Source organism: Rattus norvegicus, chromosome 16 (genome assembly GCF_036323735.1).
Source record: "Rattus norvegicus strain BN/NHsdMcwi chromosome 16, GRCr8, whole genome shotgun sequence".
Classification (NCBI taxonomy): domain Eukaryota; kingdom Metazoa; phylum Chordata; class Mammalia; order Rodentia; family Muridae; genus Rattus; species Rattus norvegicus.
The window spans coordinates 61,318,024-61,345,807 of NC_086034.1; the positions used below are offsets into that span (position 1 = coordinate 61,318,024).

The 27,784-nt window shown below is 36.5% G+C and overlaps 1 protein-coding gene across 4 annotated transcripts in view; it reads left to right on the forward strand.

Annotated features, from left to right (window-relative positions):
- Sgcz (sarcoglycan zeta) overlaps nt 1-27,784 on the forward strand; it is a 1,080,539-nt gene that overhangs the window by 954,306 nt on the left and 98,449 nt on the right. For all 4 annotated transcript variants that reach the window (NM_001108875.2, XM_039094728.2, XM_039094727.2 and 1 more), the window contains exon 4: nt 21,292-21,379. In NM_001108875.2, coding sequence (NP_001102345.2) covers nt 21,292-21,379 — 88 coding nt within the window. The remainder of the gene's footprint in view (nt 1-21,291; nt 21,380-27,784) is intronic.

A 27,784-nucleotide genomic window follows, 5' to 3' on the forward strand; every position in this document is an offset into this window, starting at 1 on the left:
CTAACTTATGAAACCAGAAAAATAGCACATTATTATGTATAAACACCTTAAAAGTCATGTTAACAGAACAATGCTTAAGATTAAAGTGATTTTAGAAAATGATTGTGGGTAAAGCACAGTTAAAAGAACATCCTGATATGCAAGACCTTGGATTAAATTCCTATTGGCAACAGGAGAAAGAAAATAAAAGAAAAACAACTATTGGTGATATGTATCCAGTCAAATGACTAAAGAATGAGGCTTATAAAAACCCATAGGAGAATGAAGGGAGAATTGTTAAAACACTGAAGTCATGAGCCCTGGTTTTAAGAAATACAGAGACATTTAGATCTTTAAAACTATCTCCTGAGAATTCCATAAAACATGTTACTTATTATGTCCATCCTCCCTTTCCCAATACTTCTCAGAACCACCCTCTTCTTTTCCCTTACAACTTGGTGTCATTTTCTCCATAAGACTAGTTTGTGCTGCCCAAATATTCTTGTATGTGTGGCCTCCCTCTGGAATCTGTTTTACCAAGGACTACACTCTTACAGAAAATAGACCATGCTCACAACAGTGAAATATTACCAATAGTTTCTTCACTAGGAGTAGAAACTGGTGTGTTATCACTCTCTGCATGTTGGGATATTGTGTTGTCATAGGCTTCCATGGGTCTTGGGCACGCTGTCACAAGCCCTGTAAATTCATAAGTGCATCATCCATTCTGTATCCCAAAGACACTGTAGTGATCTACTGACCATAGACATTCTTTCTACACCCTCTTCTGCATGATCCATGAGCCTTTGCAGGAGAGATTGCATAATAAATATACGTCTTATTTGGAGCACACCATTGCTAGTCCCCTAGTTGTCATCTAAGCCAATTGTGAGTCTGTCACTATCAAACACAATTGTCTGATGATGCTTGAAAGATACCTTAATCTGTATATTTGATGATAACTCATTAGGAGTTGGTTTGATTCTAAAATAATTTACAGCACACTATTAGTAGATTCTACCCTAGAATGTATACATTGTGCATCCAAGTGTTCTCTGACTGATAATGATGCCATCTTTATTGGTTTCATCTTATGGAGTTGGCCTGACATTCTAAAAGAATGTAATTGGATAACCTCCTGTTTGTTCCAGTATTGCGTCGATGTCTTCGTTTTTCTCACTCAGTCATGATTGTACTTGACAGCAGCCAGAGATGACTAATATTAATGTTTACTTTTCTCTTTTACTAGTGTGCATAGCACTTTACAACCAGTAGAAATGTAGAAATGAAGCTATATATATATATTTTTCACACTATGAGATCTTTGCTCCATGCAAAGTTGATTTTGTTTTTTGAAATGATAGATGTTGATATAATTTCATTTTTCTATATGTGGATACCCAGTTTTCCTAGCATAGCTTGTTTTAGATGCTGTCTTCCATCCAGTATGTAATCATGAAATCTTGTCAAACAACAGGTGGCTATAACTTTGTGCACAGATAACTGAGTCTTATGTTTTATGTCATTGTGTCATTGATCTACATGGCTTTGTTGTTGTTCTAGCATCATGTTTCTATTATTAAGATAATCAAATACAATGGCTTTTAAAATCATTTATATGTTTTATTATAACTATAGGCTGATATATTTAAATCATCCCCACAACTTCAGTACATCAATGTAATCATGGTATGTGGACTTTTCTCAATGCACCTGTATTTGTTTTGCAATATTATACTTAGGCTTTTTATGTCTATGTTAATCAGGAAGATAAGACAGTAGCTTTTGATGTAGATGCATCTTTACCTAGTTTTGATGCTACTGCCTTTAAAGGAGTACGGAGGTTATCTTTCTATTTCATTATTTAATTTATGAAAAATTTAAGTATTTTTCAATGCTTTTTTGAAAGTCTGTCATAATTCTGCTATTCATATATATGAACCTGAAGACCTTTTTAATAAGAATGGTTTTTATTACTTTTTCAATCTCTCATTTGCTATGAGTTATTTTAGGTTGTTGATTTCTCCTTTGTTTAACTTTAGTAGGTGAGATGAATAGAGAAATGCATTCATTAGTTTAGGTATTTTATTATTATGATTATTATTATTAAAATTTTATTTTTCTTGTGCTATTTTGTGTATTTACATATCAAATGTTATCCCTATTTCCCCCTCTCCCATAGCCCTTCCCCAACCTGCTTCTAAGAATATGCTCCCACTCAAACCCATCTGCTCCAACTTCAACACCCTGGCATTACCTTACATTGGGGAAATTATCACCAGGACCAAGGGCTTTTCCTCCTATTGATGCTGGACAATACTTTTGACCCTGTATTTCCTCACATGAGTATTTTATTCTCCCTTCTAAGAAGGAATGAAGCATCTACATTTTTATTCTAACTGGATTGACTATAGATTTAAAATTATTTCCTGACAGGTTTTTACTGCTGTGAGCAGACACCATGACCAAGGCAACTCTTATAAGGACAATTGGCTTATAAGTTCATCAGTTCAGTCCACTATCATCAAGGCAAGAGCATGACAGCAATCAGGCAGGCATGGTGCAGAAGGAGCTAATAGCACTGCATATTTATCTGGAGGCTGCTAGAGGAAGATTGGTATACAGGCAGCTGGGGCTAGTATCTTAAAGCCGTACCCACAGTGTCACACTACTCCATCAAGGCCACAACTAAAAGGGCCTGGGCCAAGCAAGTACAAACCATCACATTTCGCTCCCTGGCCCCCATAGGCTTGTTCAACACATGAGACTATGGGAGCCATAACTTGCCATATCATAATGAAAATGTACAATTTCCAAAGTCCCTATAGTCTATAGCAATCTCAATGTTAAAATTCCCAAGTTCAAAGTCTCTTCTGAGAGTCATCCAATCACTTAACTGTAATCCCCAAAGCAAGACAGGAAACCAGATGGGCAAACTCCAAACTCTGCATCTCCTTATCTGATGCCAATTTGGTCTTTAGATCTCCAACTTGTTTTTCGTCTTTGGTGACTGCAATAATCTTCTTTCTCCTAGGCTGACTCCACTCCCTGTTAGCCGCTGTCTTTGGCTGGTATACCACAGCTATGATATCTTTCACATCTTGGAGTTTCTAAGGCAACTCAAACTTCACAGCTTCCAGTGTCTGGGATGATCTTCTGGGTTGTAACACATGATCTTCTGGGTTCCTCCAAAGGATTTGGGTCGCTTCTCCAGCTCTGCCCTCTATAGTACTCTAGGCTCTAGTTTAGTCCACTCCACTGCTGCTGCTGTTCTTAGTGATCATCCCATGGTACTGGCATCTCCAGTACATGGGGTCTTCACCTATGACTAGTCTTCACCAATAGCATTTCATAGGCCCCTTTCATGGTGCCAAGCCTCAACTCCTTTGCATGACCCATTCAGTCCAGGGCTGTCAACGGCAACTGAGGCTGCACCTTCACCAATAGCCTTACCTGGCCTCTCATAGTTTTGAGCCTCAGCTGCTCTCCAAGACCTCTTTATACCTTCAAAACCAGTACCACATGGGTAATTCTTACATCTTCCCAAGTCCAGCTACAATGCAAGGTACAAACTTGGCTATCTCTCAAATACAGTTTATTTGTATTCCTTGAAAATACTTCCCCAATTTTATGTCAGTGATGCTGGTTTCAACTTAGTAACACTAATTTCTTAATTCCAGATAACCAGCATCATTTGTCCCAGTAGTTCCTTTTAATTTTGGCTCTAAAGCCAGGACCACATGTCTGATGCTGCAGAGTTGCAGCTGCTTGCTCAGGCTGGAACATGTCCCTCCAGCTCCCTTATTCAATTACCAACTTTCTGTTTCCAATTTCCTTAGTGCCTAGGCTTGGCTGTCCTGGAATTTGCCCTGTAGATTGACCTTGAACTCAGATATCTCCATGGGTGTGCCTTCTGGCATTAACAGTATATATCACCACACCTGGATTTAACCTTTTCTTCACCTAGGACTTGTTCTGTTCCAGGCTGACTTTGTACTCAAGTCTGTTAGGCTTTGTCTCTTGGGATTAAAGAATTGTACTACTATGCCTAGACCTAAATTTAGCTGGATGGGATCTTGCCCAATGGTCAACACTCCTTTAATTTAATTTAATAGCCTTTAACATAGGATTGAGCTCCAATTCATGTCCTGGTGTCAATTTAGTACTCAAACCACTTGATTTATATTTTCCCTTTCTAAGCTTGCTATATTTCAAAATGCTCTTCATGAGACTTAACCAGAGAACAAAGTCTTTGCTGGGTTTTTTTGAGACTTCCTTTACCAATGCAATTAACATAAATCTCTTTATCTTAGCCTCAGGTATACTCTTTAGACAACAGCAAAAAGCAGCAACATTCTTCACCGAAATATCATAAAAGCAGTCTCTAAAACACATACGGAATTTCATCTCCACTGAAACCTCTTGGGTCATGTTTGAACAGCTGAAATCATTCTCAGCAACAAAGTTTTCTATATTCCTACTAGAATGACCCATTGAGCCCAACTTAAAGCATTCCATTGCTTTCCAAATCCAAAATCCCCAAATCCACATTCTTCTAGACAAAAACATGGTCAGACCTATCACAGCAGTACCCTACTCCTGGTACCAACTTCTGTTGTAGTTAGGGTTTTACTGTTTTGAATAGGTACTATGACCAATGCAAGTCTTATAAGGAAAACATTTAATTGGAGCTGGCTTAAAGGTTCAGAAGTTCAGTCCTGTATCACTAAGGCAGGAATATGACAGTATTGAGGAACACATAGTGCAGAAGGAATTGAGAGTTCTGTTATCTTCATCTGAAGCCTGCTAGGTGAGGACATCTTCCAGGCATCAAGTAATGGTCTTAAAGCCCACACCCACAGTTACACTCTACTCAAACAAGGCCACATTCCCTAACAGTACAAATCCCTGGGCCAAGCATATAAAAACCATCACATTCCCTTACAATATTTCTTTTATATGTGATATAACTAATTCTGTTATTTTGAGACCATTCTTTATTTTGAGTTATTGGGCTTTGGGTCTGTCAATTTTGTTTACTTTCACAATGAACCAACTTTTATTTCCTTAATTCTTATAAAATTTCATTGTTTTTATTTTATTAATTTCTGTTGTCACATTTATTTATTCTCATATAGTGGATTTTTTGTTAGTTTTTGCTCTTATTTTTGCAAATTCTTCAATTCCATCATTAAGTAACATATTTGTGCTTTCTTGTATTATCTATTTGAGATACGTAGAACTATGACTACCACTGTCAGTACTCCTTTGCTGTGTTCCAGATGTTTTACTGTGTTCTGCTTTCATTTTCATTTAACTACAGGATTTTTTTCTTTCATCATTTCTCCTTTGACCTACTCATCATTCATCAGCTTAGTGTCTATACATTCACATGATTACTCAATATTCTTGTGATGATGAATTTAACTTTACTAAACTGTGCCTATATAGGTTACTTGAAGTTATTTCAATATCTTTTGAGCTCCAATATGCAGTCTGTTTTAGAAAAATTTATGTGAATTTATGAGTAGTTTGAGGGTTTGGGTAGAATAATCTAGAGAAGTATACAAGTTTTATTGAATGTATGATGTCATTTAATGCTGTTTTTTCTCTGTTAATTTGTTGTTAAAATGATGTCTTTTTTGGAGAAAGTGGTATATTGACATCACCTAGTACTACTGAGTTGGAGTAATTTCAATATATTAAAATTCAGTAGTATTCTTTTTTTGTGAAGTTCAGTGCTCCAGAGTTTGGTACACAAATATTTAGGATTGTAATGTCTTCTTGTTCAATTATCCCTTTGATCAGACTGAAGAATCTTTGTTTACTTATTCTGATTCATTTTAATTTGAAGTTGACTTTAGCAAATATCTGGATATTGAATTCTCCTTGTTTCCCAGATCTATTTGCTTGGAATATTTATTTCTTTATCCTTTCTTTCTGAGGAGTCTGTACTTGATGGTGCGATAAGTTTCTTCTAGACAACAGAAAAGTAAACCCATTTCTTAATCCAACTATTATTGTTTAACTGAGGAAGTCGAAGCAATTAACGTATAAACTTGATGGTCACTGGTGTGAGTAGATTGACTTTATTTTGTTTTAACTTTGGCATTGTCTTCTGCATTGTATTTTCTATTTCAGTAATTATAAATGCCTTTTTTTTCTTTTTGTACCCTTTTGGCTATTCCACTCTTCAATCCCAAGTACTGCATTCAATATCCTCTGTAGGGCTGGTTCACCCACGTCCATGAATTCTTTTAGTGAGTTTATATTACAGACAGTTTCATTCTCCTTCAACTGAACATAGAGTTTTGCTTATTAAAGTAGACTGACTTGACATTTTTGGTCTGTGATAATTTGAAGGACATATCTTCAGTCACTTCTGCTTTTCTAGTACCTATTAGGAAGGTGTTAATCTTATAGATATATTTTTTAATGCGACTTGGTTCTCTTGCTGTTTAATACCTTGTCTTTTTTATTTATACTTAATGTGTTAATGTGCTATCCATCAAGGTTTCTTTTTGGTCAAGTCAATTTGGTATTCTATGTGCTTTCTATACATGTATGGATTAGTCTTCCTTTTAACTTGGGGCTTTTCTTGATACTGTTGAAGATATAATCTATGTCACTTACCTCATAATCTTGTGATCCTTCTTTCCACAGAATTTGTAAATGTGTTCTTTTCATGGTACTTCAAAGTTCTTGCATCTTCCCATAGTGTATTTCATTAATTTTTTTCATATTCTTTGATTTAGTGCTTTAGTTACTCTACCTTTTCTTCAAATTCTGATATTCTTTCTTCTGCTTGATCCATCCTATGGATAAACCTTTCCCCTGATTTCTTTGTATTATTTAAGATTTCAATTCTATTTTCATTTGATCTTAGACTTTCTTAAGTATATTTCTTTCTCTTCTTAATTTGGTTTTCAGATGCATAGTTGTCTTCATTGTCTCATTTAGTCAACATGGTGTGTTCTTAAACTTCATTGTCAAATTTCCTCAGGTCCTCCAGGTTTATTAATGTGTCTATTCCTGTCTTTTATGAACTCCTTGAATTCTCTGCATGCACTTTTCATTGTTCTTTTCAAATATGTGTTCGGGTTTCATCATAGTAATCCTCATGGGAGAAAATTTCTAAAGAAGAACTGAATATAGGGATAGAAACTGAGTTTAGTTTCCTATTTCTTGAATTTTTGTAGAACGATCATTGAATGTGGATCATTCTGCTGTTGGTTATGTGCCTGATGTGTGATTGTAAGTTGCTTTTGATGAATTAATGATGTTAACTTTTATTCACTATATGTTATTGTCATCTTGAAGGCTTAGTGCTAAATAAGTCTATCCTTTCTAATTTTTTCTGAACTCTGGCTGGCTGGTTCAACTCGGCTATTCTGGCTCAACATCCTCTTCAAGTAATCTGTCTTCTCTAAGCTTCTGTTTGAATTCATCTGCTTCACCTCAAACTAACTCTGGCAATTTATTCTAATCTTCTGGCTCCTTGTTATTCTTTGGTTTCAACCGCCTCTGTTGACCAACACTGAACTGCATGGACTCAGGAAGGAAGTGAACTCCCCTGCACTATACTAACTGCACTGACTCCCAACTCACTGATGCACTCACTCTTCCTTTCCTGCTTTTACATAGCTTTCTTCATGTGAGTTGGGCGTGTTCTATCTCAGACTCATTCTGTCAAATCTTCTTCTGATTCAACACTTCATCTGCCCACCATTGTTAGGGATAAGGGTGTGTCTAAAGGATTCCAGCTAGAGGGACTAGAGGTGTATACTAAGAGGATGTCTGCATTCCAGACTAATCACACAGACCTAGCAGGTGTTTGTATGTGATCAGAGCAGCCATGTTGCTAGGTAATCATTGCTCTAGAAGGAGTAGAAGCTAAGTTCTCCTACTGATGCTCTACATGTTTGGCTGATTTAAGATTAAGCATGAGGATTTTGTAGGTTGATTCTCTAAATACTCAGTGTTGATTTATTTTATTTTAATTGGTATAACAGAGTGATTCCAATCAGTTGCAACTATTACCGCATTCAAATGTGCCTACCAGCTCTGTCTTCACTGTGGAGATATGGCCCAGCTGGCTAGCTTCCTGGGAGCTCATTAGGTTTGACAGCTGCATGAGTTGTATAATCCAAACTAGGCCTGGATATTCAGTGATACGATAGTCGCAAACTATCTGAAGAGTTCACTAAACTGGGCAGGTGAATGAGCCTTGGGATGAAAGCTAAAACTTTAATTCTGGAAAGGATGTTGGAAGACTATGAAAATTTAATAGTGGGTATATCTCAGAAAATCTGTGTGCCTCATACAATTGGTCAACTTTGTGTAAATTAGTAGAATGAGGCTCAATGTATCCTAATTGGCACATCTCTAGGCTTGATATAACCTAATGATATCTTAACTAATCTGAAGTTTTGGGCATGAATGTTATGGGGAATAGTTCAGAATTGTTTTTTATAGAAAATTGAAATTTCTTTTTCTTCTTATTTCATTTGCTTAGTGTTATTCACAAATAGTTTGACCCACCAATCTTGACATGGAGAGGGAAACGATCCAAATCTATGTCCATGATTCACACAGATAGGACACCTCTTATGGTATGCTGCACTCTGAGGTTCTTTAATTGATTCATCTTAGTCGATTTTTATGCAAGTGTGCAATGCACAAAACAGAAGCATAATAGACTACTATAACCACTGTATAACACCAAGGAGACAGGCATTATCAAACAGCAACTTTAATGTACAAAAGCATTCCTAGAAGTGAATGTCACCATGGGGAAGGGGTTCAGTAAGAATATTAGACTAGAAATGAATGAAAAGTTAGCTCTTAATATACACTCTGTATATCAGGACTATTTAACAGTCTAATAAAATTATGAACCCAGGATTTGAGGACATTCTATTAACAATCCATACCACTACATTAAGAAAAAACAATTTTAATAATTAAATCATTTGCTTGCTGAAGGAAATTTAGTTTCCTAATTTTCTTGTTTTTAACTGGGTTGAATAAGAGAAGAAATAGGAAAAAAAGACTTCATCCTTGGAAGCAGAGACAAGGAATACAAATTAAACCATGTGATACTGCTTGTTCTACTTAAAAGCATTTCAGCAATCTTCCCATGAGGGGTTAAAAAGTAAAGAACAAAGTAAGGAGAGGTACCCAGACCCCTAAGGTTTCTGTGATTTCAACACAAATCTAGAGCCCACCCAAGAGTGATTCACTTCAAATGTGCTCTGTACATTTCATCCAGTCAAAGTGTTTGTTGACTGAAAACCATGTGTCATACATAACACAAACTGTAGTTGTTTAAATGTCTGCATAGAGAAATGTTACCCACAACACAATCCAGGCTTTGGATAGTTCAGTCAAGTGGAAATTTGGACACATCGTGAATAAGCAAAGCAGAATACCAACGACAAGTACTATAATAGACATCAAGCTGACTGCTTAAGGAAGTGGAGGGCAGGAGTGGAATTTTAACTAGAATAGTAGGAAGAATGCCTGGGAATGCAGCTTTGAGATGGGATTTGAAAAATGAGCATTTCAACTGTCATCCAGCCAGATAATAAGAAGTGGACATAAATTATACTATACGCAAAAAGAAACTAAAACTGAGAATGAAGAGAACAAAGAAAAATTTGAGTAAACACACATTGTGAGATGAAGCTAAGCAAGAAAAAGTGGATCATATCATAGGATACTTATATGTTACAAATATGAATTTGTCTAAAATGTAAATATTAAGAGATATTTTATTTTAATGTTAGTATGTTGACATATATTTACATTAAAAATGTTTAGAAAAGTAACACAGTATAAAACTAAGAGTGAAGAGTAAGCAAATATTGTGCATAGAGGGCAAAAGTTTGTCAGAGCCTGAGGATCGGGACTTTCCCTCTTAGGTTATGTTTCCTAGTAATAGTAGAAGATAACGCTGTGAAGCCTTATCAACACAACCATGCTAAGGTGATCTGAATAATGAAGAGACCAACAACCATGCCCAAGTGGGTGGTGGAAAGCACAAGAGGCATTAACATAAAGTACTACAATGTAAGCAGCTGTGTAAAACTGGAAGAGGAGGTGTTCCTCCTCAGAGAAGAGCCAACCAATTGGCTGTCCAGTGGTAAAGAAATGGTCAGGCCTGAAAATACACATAAATGTAATGCTATATTTACCCAAAAGGTTATATCTAGTAATACCTATGTATGTCTGCATGCGCGTGTGTGAGTGTGTGCGTGTGTGCGTGTGTGTGTGTATGTACAGGCATGCATGCATGTTGACACATGCATGTGTGCAATAACAACTAATGTAAAAAGAGGGCATATATTTGAAGGGGAGAAGGAAGTGGTATGCGGCAGGATTTGGAAGGAGGAAAGGGAAAATACTGAAATTAATTTACACACAATAATAAAAATAAATAAATTACAAGAATAGAAGACCCACAAATCTAAAGCTTCCTGATTCTGGACAAAGATGTCAAAAACACATCTTGGAAATAAGAGTCTCTAAATAAAATGGTGTCATGAAAGCTGGATATCTACATGGAGAAAAATGAAACTCAATCCTTTTCTCACCTTGCAATAAGATTAATTCCACCTGAAACAAAGCCTCATTGTTAAGCCTGGACTTCTGAAACTCTGGATAGGTACTGTCAGAATACAGGTAATCATACAGGCACAACTAAAGGCATTTTGAATAGGACTCCAGTTGTTAAGGCAATAGAGCCAACACTTGACCAATCTCACAAAATTAAAAATGAATTTTAATGAAACCATATCCACTATGAATGAACAGGACAGAGGAGTTAAATCCTTATTAGCTCAACATCTGTCAGAGGACTGTTGTCTAAGATGTATAAAATTAATAGACTATAAAAGAAGAAAGCAAAAATCCTAATTAAGAGTGGTATTAGGAACAAAATGGGAATCTCAAGAAGAAACATGAATGGTTAACAAGTCCCTTCAATATCCTTAGCCACCGTAAGAAAGCAAGTGAAAGATCTTTATGACAAGGACTTCAAGCCTCTGAAGAAAGAAATGAAAGAATTTCTCAGACCTCCAATGGTTATGGATTGGCAGGATTATTATAGTAAAAATGTCCATCTTGCTGAAAGCAATCTGCAGATTCAATGCAATCCCAAACAAACTTCCAACTCAATTCTTCACAGAGTTAGAAAGAGCAATTTGCAAATTCATTTGGAATAAGAAAAATCCCAGGATAGCAAAATTATCCTCAACAATGAAAGAACTTCTGACAGACTCACCATCCCTGACCTCAAGCAGTATTACAGAGCAGTAGTGATAAAAAACTGCACGGTATTAGTACAGAGACAGCCAGGTAGATCAGTGGAATAGTATTGAAGACCCGGAAATGAACCTGCATACCTATGGTCACTTGATCTTTGACAAAGTACCTAAAACCATCCAGTACAAAAAAGATAGCATTTTCAACAACTGGTGCTGGTTCATCATATAGAATAGTGCAAATTGACACATTCTGATTGCCCTGTACCAAGCTTAAGTCCAAGTGGATCAAGGACCTCCACATCAAATCAGACACACTCAAACTAATAGAAGAAAAAGTGGGGAAGAGCCTCAAACACATGGGAACAAAACAGAAATGGCTTATGGTCTAAGAAAAGAATCAACAAATGGGACCCCATAAAACTGCAAAGCTTCTGTAAGGTAAAGGACACTGTCATTAGGACAAAATGGCAACGAACAGATTGGGAAATATCTTTACCAATTCTAGATCCAATAGAAGGCTAATATTCAAAATATATAAAGAACTGAAGAAGTTAGACTCCAGAGTGCCAAATAACCCTACTGAAAAGTGGGGTACAGAGCTAAACAAAAAATTCTCAGCAGAGGAATATCAAATGTCTGAGAGGCACCTAAAGAATGGTTCAGTATCCTTAGTCATCAAGGAAATGCAAATCAAACCAACCCTCAGATTCCACCTCAAGCCAGTCAGAATGGCTAAGATCAAAAACTCAGGTGACAATAGATGCTGTTGAGGATGTGGAGAAAGAGGAACACTCCCCCATTGTTGGTGGGATTGCAAGCTGGTACAATTACTCTGGAAATCAGTCTGGAGGTTCCTCAGAAAATTGGACAGTGCACTACTTGAGAACCCAGCTATACCACTCCTGGGCATATGCCCAAAAGATGCTGCAACATACAAGGACACATGCTCCACTGTGCTCATATCAGCCTTATTTGTAATAGCCAGAGGCTGGAAAGAACCCAAATTCCCTTCAACAGAGGAATGGATACAGAAAATGTGGTACATCTACACAATGGAGTACTACTCAGCTATCAAAAACAATGACATCATGAAATTCATAAGCAAATGCATCCTATGACCTGAAACATATCATCCTGAGTGAGGTAACCCAATCACAAAAAAGCACACATGGTTTTCACTCACTAATAAGTGGATAGTATCCCAAAAGTATGAATTACCCAAGATACAATCCACAGACCACATGAAGCTCAAGAAGAAGGAGGACCAAAGAGTGAATGCTTCAGTCCTCCTTAAAATGGGGAACAAAAATATTCATAGGAGGGGATATGGAGACAAAGTTAGGAGCAGAGACTGAAGGAATGGCCACTCAGAGTCTGCCCCACCCGTGGATCCAGCCCATATATATATACAGCCACCAAAACTAGACCATATTGATGAAGTCAAGAAGTGCATGCTGATAGGAGGCTGATATAGCTGTCTTCTGAGAGCCTCAGCCAGAGCATGTCAGATACAGAGCAAATGCTAGCAGTAAACCATTGATCTGAGAAAGGGGGCCGTGTTGGAGGAATTAGAGAAAGGATTGAAGGAGCTGAAGGGTCTTGCAACCCCATAAGAACAACAATACCAACCAACCAGAGCCCCCAGGGACTAAACCACTACCCAAAGACTACACATGGATGGACCCATGGCTCCAGCTGCATATGTAGCAGAGGATGGCCTTGTTGGGCACCAATGGGAGGAGAAGTCCTTGGTCCTACAAAGGCTAGACTCCTTCAGTGAGGGGAATGTCAGGGTGGGCAGCAGAAATGAGGGATGGTTTGGGAGGGGGAACACCCTTGTAGAAGAAGGGGAGGGGAATGGTATAGGGGGTTTATGTCCTGGAAACCAGAAAAGGGAATAACATTTGAAATATAAATTAAAAATATCCAATTTAAAAAAGTCCCCAGGAAGAAAAAACAAGGTGGGGAGGGGCTTAAAGAACTGCAAAATCAGGAAATAATGTTTTAACTCTTTGAGATGACTTTCATCTAAAATAAAAATTAAAAACTTTGATGAAAAAGAAAGCAAATTTAAATAACGTTGAGAATTTGTTATTTCAATCATAATATGTATTATAATGAAAAACAAAGGCACTATGAGCGTTGGTAAGAATGTAGAGAAGATCCACTATTAGAGGTTATGTAAGTTTGTACATCTCCTATTTAAAACAATATAAAGTTTCCCCCAAAAGTTAAAGATTTCTACCATATGACCCACCTCTATTGCTCCTGGAAATATTCAAAGTATCCATACACGATTACAGAGACAAGCACCTCTTTGTGTTTATTACTCCTCTACTCATGACCCTAGAAAATTGCACCTGCCTAGAGGTTCATCAAAGAGGAATGAATAGTGAACATGTAATACTTACAGAGAATGGAATTTTATTAAGCAGTATAGGAGAAAGAAAGTATAAAATGTTTAAGAAGCCATCACTCTTAAAGAGAGCAAAAAGTAGAAGGGAGAAAAACTAAGGAGAAATGATGTAATTATATTAAATCACAAAAACTAAAAGAAAACTTTACAAAAAACTGTAGATCTTGAAATATTCTAAGTGAGGAAAGCAGGCTGAGGGAATAAAGTCTGTCATTCTTTATGTCCTGATAATAATTAAAACTTTTGAAGTACTGTGCTTAACATTTAATAAAAGCAGATTACTACGTTAGTGATGTTTGTGGTATAACACTTGACTATTTAGTCACTTTTAATGTAGTTATTGACACATGTAATTCCACTTAATAATCCTCCCTCATTTTTAAAGCAATTATAAAACATGTAAGAGGATAATACTGTTTGTTTTAATGTCTAATAGTAGATATTAGTGTCCTCTGATTTAAAGTACAAGGATAGAAGAAACATTAAGAAATAATATAAGGAAATAGATACAAAGAAGGTATAAATGACCCTCATTTTCTCATAGCGGGGCCCATGGAGAAACAGCCACAAGAGAACACAAATGGTCTATTAAAATCTTTGTTTCGAGTAAGGTTTCCTACATATCTTTTCTTAAATAAAGAGTAGATTTTGCTGGAGAAGCAGAATGGAAAACATAACTACTAGCAACTACTCAGCTGCGTGGAATTGTATGATTTCATATCTCCTGTTAGATAACTCACTGAGTTGTCACATTTTTAATCACATATGCATTTATTCGTAATACAGTAAATATTATATAAAAGGTTATAATTTGGTCCTAAGATGCATCCGTAGTGGCCCTAGTCTCAAAGTAAACACTGTTCAGATTTATAGGGAAAAAGAAGGCACTGATTTGGCAGTGAACATGCTGTACTCGTAGGAACTTCATTGGCTTAAAAGAACTAAAAAATTGGAATGGCATAATAATGCAGTTTTATCCACATGAGTCTATTGTAGAGAACTGCTCATCACCTCTGATAGCTCTGTTTATAGTTCTAGTAAGTACAAAGATTGCTGCTGCTACCCTAGTAAAAATTTAATCTGGATATAAAAATTTAATTCTGAGAGGAAATTTAGTGGAATAAGTAGAATGGAGCTGAGCCAGGGATAGAACTTCAATAGGCTCCCTATGGTGAGGGCAAAGTGAGCTGACATGTTGCAAACAAAAATGTACAATGATTAAACCAGCAGTCCTAACACGTCTATTCCTGTATTAGATAAAGAGGAACTGCCTACTGGCTGTTGACTTTTAAATTTACTTTACATTGGTCTCAGGTTCTTTCATACAGCAATAATTCTTACAATAATTTCACAGCCCATCACTTAAACACACCAATATGATATCCATTTCATTCTACTTATACTCATATGTGTTCATTTTAAGTAAGTCTAGTAACTCAAGGGAAGGCAAATAATCGCATAAGTCTTATGAATCTAAAAACCGATACACATCAAATACTTGGAAATAATGTAAATGCAAATTCAGCTAAACAACTATTCACAACTGTTGAATTATGAGAAACATTTAGTTTTTTTTCTTTCCTGCTTTCTATTTTTTTTAATTTAATCTCTTTTTACAGTCCAGACTTTACGCTCCTCCCGATCCACACTCTGAGAGTTCCACATCCCATACCTCCCTCCCCCATCTCCATGAGGATGTCCCCACCACCCCACCAGACCTCCCTAATCCCCGGGGCCTGCAGTCTTGAGGGTTAGGTGCATCTTCTCTGAGTCCAGGCCCGGGAGTCCTCTTCTGTGTATGTGTTGTGGGTCTCATATCAGCTGCTGTATGCTGTCTGGTTGATGGCTCAGTGTCTGAGAGATCTCAGAGTCCACGTTAATTGAGACTGCTGATCTTCTTATCGGGCCACCCTCCTCCTTAGCTTCTTCCAGATTTTCCCTAATTCAACCACAGGGGTCAACAGCTTCCGTCTACTGCTTGGGTGTAAATGTCTGCATCTGGCTCAGCTGCTTGCTGGGTGTTTCATGGACAGTCATGATAGGCCCGATTTTGTGAGCATAGTAATAGTATCAGGCCTTGGGACCTCCACTTGAGCTGGATCCCAGTTTGGGCCAGTCTCTGAAACACCTCTTCTTCAGGCTCTTCTCCATTTTTGTCCCTGCAGTTCTTTCAGACTGGAACAATTCTGGGTCACAGTTTTTGACTGTGGGATGACATCCTCATCCTTCTACTTGATGCCCTACCTTTCTGCTTGAGGTGTGTTCTACAAGTTACCTCTCCTCACTGTAGGGCATTTCATCCAAGGTCCCTCCCTTTGATTCCTGAGAGTCTCTTACCTCCTAGGTCTTTGGTACATTCTAGAGGGTCCCCTCACCTCCTACCTCCTGAGGTTGCTTGTTTCCATTTTTTCTGCTAGCCCCCAGGATTTCAACCCTATTCCATCCCACCCAATACCTGATCATGTTTTCTTCTTTCCCTCCCTGTCCCCTTTCCCACCCTGGTCCCTCTCTCTCTCCCCCTCCTGTGATTTGTTTCTTCATACTGTCAAGTAGGATTGAGGCTTCCTCACTTGGGTCTTTCAGCTTGTTAAGCTTTTTGAGTTCTGTAGATTGTATCCTGGGTATTCTGTATATTTTTAGGCTAATATCCACTTATTAGTGATTACATACCATGCATGTCATTTTGGGTCTGAATTACCTCACACAGGATGATATTTTCTAACTCCATCCAATTTGCCTGCAAAGCTCAGGATGTCTTTCTTAATAACTGAGTAATATTCCATTGTGTAAATGAACCACGTGTTCTGTGTCCATTCTTCTGTTGTGGGACATCTGGGTTGTTTTCAGCTTCCGGCTATCAAAAATAAGGCTCCTATGAACATAGTGGAACATGTACCCCTGTGGCATCTTCTGGGGATATGCCCAAGATTAGGATAGCTTTGTCTTCAGGGTTCTATTTCCAAGTTCCTGAGGAATCTCCAGATTGATTTCTGGAGCGGTTGTACCAGTTTGCAATCCCACCAGTAATGTAGGAGTGTTCCTCTTTCTCCACATCCTTGCCAACATGTGCTGTCACTTGAGTTTTTGATCTTAGCAATTCTGACTGGTGTGAGGTAGAATCTCAGGGTTGTTTTGATTTGCATTTTCCTGATGACTAAGGATATTGAACAATTTTTAGATACTTCTCAGCCATTCAATATTCCTCAGCTGAGATTTATTTGTTTAGCTCTGTACCCCATTTGAGAAGTATGTTGTAATTCTGATAGGGTTGCCTTTATATGTTTCTTGGCCCTTTTCCCTTGCAGTTTTTAATATTATTTCTTTGTTCCGGGCAATTAGGGTTTGATTATTATATGATGAGAGGATTTTCATTTCTGGTCCAATTTATTTAGTGTTCTATAGGCTTCTTGTACATTTACGACCATCTCTTTCTTTAGGTTGGGTAAGTTTTCATCTATGATTTTGTTGAAGACATTTTCAGGTCCTTTGAGCTGGCAATCTTTACACATGTCTATCCCTATTATTCTTAAATTTGGTATTTTCATTGTGTCCTATATTTCCTGGATGTAGGTTTCTTTTTAAAACCAAATTATTATTTTATTAATATTAAATTATTAATCATTATCATATTTCTTTCGTTATTTATTTTTGAGATTTTATTTTAAATACAAGTTTTTCCCTTCCCTCTCCTCTCTCAATACCCTTCCACATAAATCTCTTTGCTCTCCATCAAAACTATCACCCCCTTTTTAAATCATAGTACGCTTTCAAATTATCTACATTGGATTTTATTACTACAAAAACACAAATATTTTATGTGTATACATGGGATGTACAAGGTATCTTCCATGTGTAGCTATCCAAAACAGTAGTATTCTTACTGGATATAATAAGCACTTGTCTGAAACAGTACTTACTAGATAATCTGTGCTGTTAACAAAATATTAACATGTAACATAATAGAAATGATCTAGTTGATTTAAAGTGATTTAATGTTTTCAATGATGGCTGTCTACACTACAGGAATACTCATGGAGAAATGACTAGATGTATTTTTTTTACATATTTCTTTTTCTTTTTTTTTTTCTTTTTCGGAGCTGGGGACTGAACCCAGGGTCTTGCGCTTGCCAGGCAAGTGCTCTACCACTGAGCTAAATCCCCAACCAATTATTTTTTAAGATTGTTATAGGATTACATCATTTCCTCTTTTCTCTATTTTGATGCAGAAATAAAACTTCATTTCTAGATAAATAATCTAAGTTGAGTGTAGAAATGAACTGAAAGGGAACTTAGCTGTACTCATTTTATGCAACAATATCTAGAAGAATAAAAATGTTCAAATTTGGAAAATTATTTTAATAATAAGGTTGTATCAAATCTTTGAATGCATTTTAAAAACACATTTTATTTTATCTCATTTTATTTTTATTGATTATTTTATTTACATTTTGAATGTTATCCCCTTCCCAGTTTCCCCTCCAAAAACCCCTCATTTCATCCCTCTCTCCCTGCCTCCACAAGGGTGCTCCCCTACCTACCCACGCACGCCTGCCCAACTGCTCTATCATTCCTCTTTGCTAGGGCATCAAGCCTTGATAGGACCCAGGGCTTCTCCTCCAATTGATGCCAGACAAGGCCATACTCTGCTACATAAAGGTATGGATGTGAGTGTTGTAAATGTGGAATATTGGCATATATATATAGATTAGATAGATAGATAGATAGATAGATAGATAGATAGAGATATATTATCTTTGATCATTTCCATTCATACCTGCATATAGTTAGAATAGTTCAAAATAGCATTAGAAAAGTTCTAATATAATATAAACCCATGCATAATGAAACAAAAAAATCAAATCCTAATATTTAGTGGATAGGTGATGTATATATAAAATAATATATTATGAAGCATACAGATTTAAAACAGTATAACTAATACTCATGTGTATGAGAAAATGTGATATTTGTCATTTTTCTCCAGTTTACCTCACTTACAATTATTGTTTCTAGCTCAATCTATTCATATGAAAATTTCATAAATCATTATTTCATGATGGACAGCTGAATGACAATCTATTGTGTAAATGTACCACATGATTATCCGTTAATCGGCTGATAAACAACTAGGTTGTTTCTACTGCGTGGCTATGATAAACCAAGCCAATAATGAACTTGGTTGAGCAAGTATCTCTGTCAGACATGGTAAATTCTTTGTGTGCATTCTCAAGGGTGGCCCAGCTGCATGTTGTGGTAAATGTATTTTCATCTTTGGAGCCAGTATCTGCTCTCATTCATTTTATCAATGATAACCATTTTTACTTATTTTTACCAGATTACAATAGCTACATTACCCCCTTCCCTTTTCCTCTATCCATGCCTTCCCGTGTATACACCTTGCTTTCTTTCAAATTCTTGGCCTCTATGTTTTAGTTATTGTTTTTGGTGGTAGTGGTATGTGTACATATACATTTCTGACTGCGTACAAATATGACCTGAACAAAGGAGACACCAGTAGACGTGTTAACAGGATGGGGAAAGTCATGGCCATTCTGATTGTGGTAAGGTGTCTAACCCAAGTAGTTCTAATTTTCATTTCTCTGCTGGATAAGGACATTGAATACTTTCTATTTATTTCTTAGAGGTGTGTTTTCCTCTCTTGAAAAATATTTATTTAATTTTATACTCCATTTGTAAATTGAGTCATTTGTTTTCTTTTGTCTAGGTAACTAGTAAGGGACCAGGGAGTAAAGAGGTTCTTCAAAGGAAGGGAATATAGAATATAATCCTATGAAATGATGTAGTTGGACTTAGAACAGGAAGATTAAAGGATGTTGGATGGTAGGTTATAACATGGAATATGAGGATGGATGACTAACAATAAATATCTTTCAAAAATCCATATTGAAGCCACTATTCTAGAAGCTTCATATAGAATTATATATATTCATATATATATATGTATATATATATATATATATATATATATATATATATATATATATAATAGTGTTACCATATAATGGAAGGAAACAATACCCCCAATTAGGTATCATATGCTTTTAAATACACTCCCAGCATGAAGAATGAGTTAAATATTTTGGGAAATTGGCAAAAGGAATCCTCTAGACTCCCAAAATTCTACAGGCTATAGCTAATGTTATGCCTATTCTCCATATCTTAACAGTAAAACGAGATTGGTTGCTGAAGACACCACCGTCTTATGGCATTGAACAGGGAGAAGTCTAGCTTCACCCATTCTGGGTAACAGTCCTAGTGCGAGAAGATGCTATACACACTACCATAGGTGCAAATTAATCATCAATCTCAACAAGTTATGGCCCTGCAAGCTATAATAACCACCTATATACTGATTGCTACAAAAATTGCCATAGTGATAGGAAAATAAAAAATCTATTTCTTTTGGAGTAATGGTCCATTTTATGCAATAGGATGCATTTCTGATACTGTTGAAAAGGCTAAGAATTGGAGACTACAAAGGTCATCAACCCTACAGAACACACAATATGATTATCTTCTAAAGAAACATACAATGGAAATGACACCTGCAACATAGTACTATATGCACAGATGTGTATCACTCAACACTTACCAGGGTGTCTTCTTGCCCTGTAGGTGGTAATTGGTAGAGTCCCACAACTGGGCAGTGAGCAGAAAAGGAGAGACTGAAATGCTTATTCCTGAATGGGATATTTTTTAACACATTCCTGACCTCAAAGCATCTAATTGGACACATAAAAATAACCACAATGGGAAAGAGAGAAAGGGGAGGAAGAGAGAGAGAGAGAGAGAGAGAGAGAGAGAGAGAGAGAGAGAGAGAGAGAGAGAGAGAGAGAAGGCTTCAGGAACCCAACTTGAATACCGTTTACTTCTTTGCCTCAGCCACTGTACAATTCACAGAAGATTCCCATATGGGCAAGATGAACAAGGTAGTAAAGACTTCAGTGATAAGTGTGTAGGCTTCTAAACTTCATCAACACATAGCAAATACTATTTGCTCTAGAAGAAATAATCGGTGTGCAGCTGTGTAAACCTGATTGCCATAGACTATGTCATTTTTGGACTCAATTCAGTAAACTACAAGAAGATAAAGATGATGTGTTGTGAATACACAAGACAAGTAAACTGTACATGTGATAAGAATACTTGTCATATCCTCTATGTGGATAGAAAACTTATGAGTTGAATCAACCAGTATATACAGTGATCAGAAGAGATAGATTTGAGGAAATACTTAATAATTAAGACTGAAAGTTGCCTAGACATTCCCATTGAAGCTGCATGGATTATCTGTGCCAGCAAGCATATGTATCATTAAGAAAGGCTTCTTTCTTTCTATACCCTTGGTTACAACCATAAATTGAATTGGATCTGCTGCCATCAGATGGTTAATACCTGGGTATAAACATTGAAGAATTCCTTTCGACTGTAAAGTTATTTTGAGACACCATCTTTTTATTCAGTTCAAGCAAATGTCAATGCAATTTGCCTATTGATTTATTGATATAAACTTAGATAACATGCACAGAGTGATTTCACGTGTTCTTACTACAATGGTGTTTTTGTTTGATTTTGTTTTTGTTTGTTTGTTTCATACATATTTCTTAGGACAGTCCATTGGTCTTACAGTCTGACAGAAACGTAACAGTGAATGCAAGAAACCACATGGGGCAGCTCACGGGACAGCTGACAGTCGGTGAGTGTTTGGAGGTAAAGCTTGCTCATTCTGTCTTCTACATTCAGTGGTCAAGTTGAAATCCTTGCAACTGTGTTACATTTCTAATGATAGGCAGACCTGTCATTGCCTCCCATTTGACTTGCACATGATCTAATGTGGCCCTGAGTTAGTTATAAATTCCAAAAGTGAGTAGTTATTAGTTGGTATGGTACAGCGGGACTAAATTACAGTGTCTATGGTAATCATTACGCCTAAATTAAAAACGTACACATTATTCTAAAGTATATTCATGGTATATCAAAATACATTTAGAAAACACATGAGGTTGTATGACAGCCAGATGTAACAACATGATGTCTATGTATCTTTTATTTTACAAGAGTAATTTTCTGATGAGAGATTATATATACGTATATGTATATATATAAACAATTTTATATTTCATTATTGTAGTATCAGTACTTTCACTTTCTGACAAATCTTTTTGTTGAGATTTTATATGAAGGATTTAATAATTTAAATACAAATTAAAGAAAATAATACTAATTTTGTTTGCTTACTTCTTTTGTTTACTGATAGAAAGTCATGTAGGCTAGATTGTCCTCAAATTGACTATGTAGCTCAGGATAACCTTAACCTTCTGATCCTCTTCCCTGAACCTCCCAGATGTTGTGCTTACACTGTACCCAGTTCAATACTATGGACTGCCCCAGAGGTTTTCTGCATACAAGCAAACACTCTACCAGAAAATACCCTCAGTTCTACTGCATTTTTCTATTCAAATAAATATTAATTATTGACATTTATCAAGATAGCATGTGTAAATAATTCACTCAGTTTTTTTATAATGAAAAAGGCAAAGCCAAAGTCATTTGCAACTATGTAAATTATACATGGATAGCTATATAATTCTAAAATATTTTTGATATAATATATTGTCTGTGTAATAAAATTACATGACACTGTCAATTGTTGACTCATGTTTGACCTCGTTGGCTCTATTTTCTACAATTCAGAATTTATTCACATCTTTTATAATATGTTTGCTATATATATGTAGTACAACATGATTGATTTTCAAGTGTGAGGAATGAATTACCCATTTTTAGCAACACATTAATATATTAATACATTAATATAATATATTAATAATTCTTTAAAATATATGTTTCCACTATTTCTAATTGAATTTTGAAAATGTAATAGCTACTTATGTGACATGAATAAGTAGGAATGCTAAATGTGTGCACCTCCTTCGTGGAAATATGAGATACATTGATAAATTGTATGCTTTAATTAACTAAAAGGTTTAGTGTGTCAGTAAATATCTATTAGTTGTCAAACTACATATTTTTAAGAAAATATGTTGCTTTCTTATAAAAGGAGGGACTAAAATAAATTTATTAAAATTACACAAATGAAGTATTTGTGTTTATGCATAAGAGTGCCAGATTCCTTAAGCTCTCACTGTTGATTTCAATAGCACTTTGTGACTGCCTCAGAGGAGTGTAAACTGGCATGAATAACTGGGAGGTTTTCCAAGTCAAAATTTACTCATAGTGAAGAACTCCTAATAAAACAGGATCTTACATTGCATTCAGTTCACCATAGCTGAAGTAGATCTTAGTGGAACTGTCAACAGATAAGTTAAAAACACAGAGACTGTATTGCAAAAACACTGTCAAATAACAGTTCCATAATTCCTGCCTATAGCATGAAGCAGCGGTTTGATTACAGGGTGTGTAGAAAAATGCCATCTGCATTTCCTTTTATGCATGAAATATAAATGCTTGCGTTATAGCCATTCTAGAAAACTCTGTCAACGTAATATTAATATTATTTAAATGAGAGAAAAGAGAAAACTAGGAAAACATTAACTTAAATGGATATATCACAGACGATTGTTTCTGTAATTAGAAATACATTTAAATTAAGAAAACTAGAAGCAAAAACTGGGGATTTGGGCACACTGTTATGGACTCCTGTATTTTTTTATTCCTTTGTAACTGTCAATAAAAAGTCAAAAGCACATTAACTATAGAGTGGGCGATAAATACATTAAGTAATCTGGTATATCCACGTGTGTTGAGACACTCTCTTAATCCCACCATGTGGACCGTTGAAGTAATCAGATATCTGTGACCTTCAGGCTACCCTTGTCTATATAGTGAATTCCTGGTCAGTTAAGAGGACTACACTGTGAGACCTTTTCTTAAATGCAGAGTTATATGTATGAAGTCAAAGTATGTCTTTATATCAACCATTTCAGTGAACTCTAAGAAAACAACTTACCTCTTTCAGAGATCAAGTTTACCCTTTTGTAAACTCATGACAGTTACTTTGAATGCTGCTAGGGAAAATGGGAGTGGCTTCAGTGTCCTTAAATGGGAGGTCATAGTTTTATGTTGAATATGTCATTATTTTCGTGGTGGTGATTGTTAATATGATGACTTGTATTATAATGCTGTGGTATTCTGTGAACAAGTCCATGATGACTTTCTATCACATCCCGTGTCTCATGGTAGTTAAGGTAAATGGGGTCCATCATGACTGCTGCCAAATGCCTACGTGAACATCACAGATATTGTACACACCACAGAGTAAAGCCTCAACTTTGGAGAGAGAATTATCCATCCCATAGTCATTAAAAATCAATACATTCTCACAATATATTCTATCAAGTTTTACTCTTAGAAAAAAAAGTTGGTGACATGGGTGACATTTTAAATCCTCTTCCCTCAATTTTTCCTTTCTATTCAGATTTTGTTTGGTTGCATGGAATTGATTATAGTTCTTAGGTATAACAGTATTTGTTAATATTAAAATATAATACCTCCAAACCAGCATTTATTTGTGGACTATAGTTTTAGTTATTCTGCAAACTAAGTGTATTAATAGTATATGATTTCTAATATAAACTAAAATTGCATTTCAACAGATATTAAATACTTTTTTCAGATTTTTATTACTCTAATACATTGGAAAAGAGAAAACTTAGCTCATTAGTAGCTTTTCCTTCCATTGAGTCCTTCAAAATGCTGATGAAGCACTAGGAACAAAACAGATACTTGTCTACCTTGAGTATTTCTTCTTCATTATAGGCCAACTTTCTCCCTTAGTTCATGTAAAAAGAGACCTGTTCTGTAACCCAGAGCTGTGACATGTGTGGTATGTTAATTCTAACACTAACTGTTTTTCTACTTTTGAAATAGAAATCAAATTATTCCCCTTCCATAAATGCATAGGAAATGCTATATACTTATATTTGAATGTATAAATGTATGTATGGATACATCCACTTAGGTATGCATAATCTAATCTTTTTAGACTTTGAGTAAAAGTTTAACTTTACAAACATTTTTGGGAACTTGTAAAGATACAGGTTTATCTTCAAATAGGCTATTTAATATCAGAACCTGCCCACCATATCTATGATTCTGATTTTTCCATGACTGTTCTAAGTTTGGAGGAGATAAATGAACTTAAGTTTCTTTCTCCAAATTTCCCTTCTTAGAATAAAGCTGAAAGAAAGGAATAAGAGTGTCATTGAGAAGGTTAAAGAGAGTACAGCATCCCCACAGGTCAGTCTTCTTGAATAAAAAAACAACTTTCCTAAACAAGTCCAGGGTCAACATTTCCTACATTTGGTTTATAGTTACATTTGTTAGCAAAGCACTTATTTTTCCATAGAGAAAATAGAATGTGGTTTTAGACATAATGTGGCCATGTTTTTGTTTTTTTTTTTAATTAACTTGAGTATTTCTTATATACATTTCGAGTGTTATTCCCTTTCGCGGTTTCCGGGCAAACATCCCCCCCCCTCCCCTTCGTTATGGGTGTTCCCCTCCCCACCATCCCCCCATTGCCGCCCTACCCCCAACAGTCTAGTTCACTGGGGGTTCAGTCTTAGCAGGACCCAGGGCTTCCCCTTCCACTGGTGCTCTTACTAGGCTATTCATTGCTACCTATGAGGTCAGAGTCCAGGGTCAGTCCATGTATAGTCTTTAGGTAGTGGCTTAGTCCCTGGAAGCTCTGGTTGCTTGGCATTGTTGAACATATGGGGTCTCGAGCCCCTTCAAGCTCTTCCAGTTCTTTCTCTGATTCCTTCGACGGGGGTCCTATTCTCAGTTCAGTGGTTTGCTAGCAGCCTCTGTATTTGCTGTATTCTGGCTGTTTCTCTCAGGAGCGATCTACATCCAGCTCCTGTCGGCATGCACTTCTTTGCTTCATCCATCTTGTCTATATGGGTGGCTGTATATGTATGGGCCACATGTGGGGCAGGCTCTGAATGGGTGTTCCTTCAGTCTCTGTTTTAATCTTTGCCTCTCTCTTCCCTGCCAAGGGTATTCTTGTTCCCCTTTTAAAGAAGGAGTGAAGCATTCACATTTTGATCATCCGTCTTGAGTTTCATTTGTTCTAGGCATCTAGGGTAATTCAAGCATTTGGGCTAATAGCCACTTATCAATGAGTGCATACCATGTATGTCTTTCTGTGATTGGGTTAGCTCAATGTGGCCATGTTATGATAAGGTTATTAATAAATTTCTTTCAAATAATAGATTCAGCTATCGACTATCTTTGTGAAACATTTGATATTCTTTTTTATCATGTGGAAGAAATCAAACAAAGAAGGACATACTTTTTATTTTTGTATTTACAAAATTATCCAAAAAAGGGAAGTCCAGAGAGATAAGAAGTAGTTTTTGGGGTTCAGAAATCGGAATTTGAAGTAAACTCAGTAGCATGCATATTTCAGTTTACCTCTGTGTAGATGACAAGAATATCCCGTAACCGTATACTTCTGAGAGCAAATGCAGTTTAGCTATATGAATTTACAAAACTTACATAAATTATACCTCAGTGAAAAATTGAAACTTATGTTGCTTTCTGACTAAAACCTTCTGGAAGGCCAGGTACATTGTTGATCGATGATTAGAATATAGGAACTTGTGAGAGAGCATCAGGAGAGTCAGGCAGACACGGAGGGCTCAGGCCATGCTCTGATGGGGCCATATCCTTCCTATGGGAAAGTAAGGGAAGGGAAGCAGCACTCAGGGGCATTTTGGGTGATATAATTAGGTAAGCAGGAAGTCTCAAGGACTCTGTAAAACATAAGCTTCAGACGGCCTTGGCAAACTTTTAAATATGCCATCCCCTTTCTTCCTGACAGGAATCGTTAGCCTCTTTTCAATAAAATGGCTCCCTTGACTGTGCTTTTCAATTCCCGCCTCTTTCGTCTTTCCAAGACAGTTAATTCTTTGGTTTTTGGATAAAAATCAGTTATCACCCACATCCCAATTACGTTTCCTAGACGTTCTGCTACCATATTGGAAGATGCTTGCTCAAGTTCAATGGGACTGACTGAAAAATTAAAGGAAAGGACTCAAGAATGACAGAAATTATCTAGCATCCTGTTCCCCTTGGCCAACGGGGAAATCTCCTGGCCATCATGTCCGTGGATGAGCTACCTACTCAGTCCCTCTTACTTTCTGAGGGGTATAACAAAAATGAGAGGCCTAATTCCTAAGGAGGAATAGAGTTTGGCCCCAATACTTTGGCTTCTGGGCAAGCAATATGGGTTTAGTGCTCCAGTCAGTGTGTAAGAAGCATTGCCTACTGTCGTCAGAAAAAGGCCACACTCCTGAGAGGGAGGTCTCCCACCCTTATCTTAATCCCAGGTTGACTTCCTTCTTTGCCTCTGGGGTGCTTGATTTGCTGTCATCCTAAAACCATGGACATGATTTATGAAGAATTTAAACCATAATCGAACATCTAGTGCCATATACGGGCCTGCTCCCAATAGTTTTTTATACGGCCCCTATTGTTGTTGGCTTGTTACCCATTATTAGTCTCCCACTTTCCAGATGACTCCTGTTAACTGAACTATAATCTGCTTCACCAACCTCCCACATTTTTTGGTGTGATCTAGGGAATGGAGATGCAAAGAAGACATTTTAATTATGACAACAGACAGGCTTCCCGGCAGATATTTACCAGTTTGTCTGAAGACAGATTATATCTCATACTGCCTGGTGTTGGGGCGCTCATTTTTCTACAAAAACCTCCAAATCCACAGAAGACATGTGTCCGTTCTTTTCTAAACAGTCTGCAAACTTGAAATCACTTTATTTTTTTAAGACATTCCTCCAAGACATCAGGTGGCAGATGTTTAGTTTCTGGAAATGGCGATTTCCAAAGTATCTGAGACGGGAAAGACCTTCCTGTCCTTAATGTAATAATAGATTTAAGTACATTTATAGTTAAAGATAGAAACGTTGATTTCAGCTAATGGTTGCTCTTAGGTGTCAGAAATGAATGTTTCCTTTTTATATCATAGAATCTTTTATATTATTCTTTTTATACATACACTGTCCAAATATTTCTGTAAAACATTCTTTGTTTCTCTTCCAAGTGATATGATAAA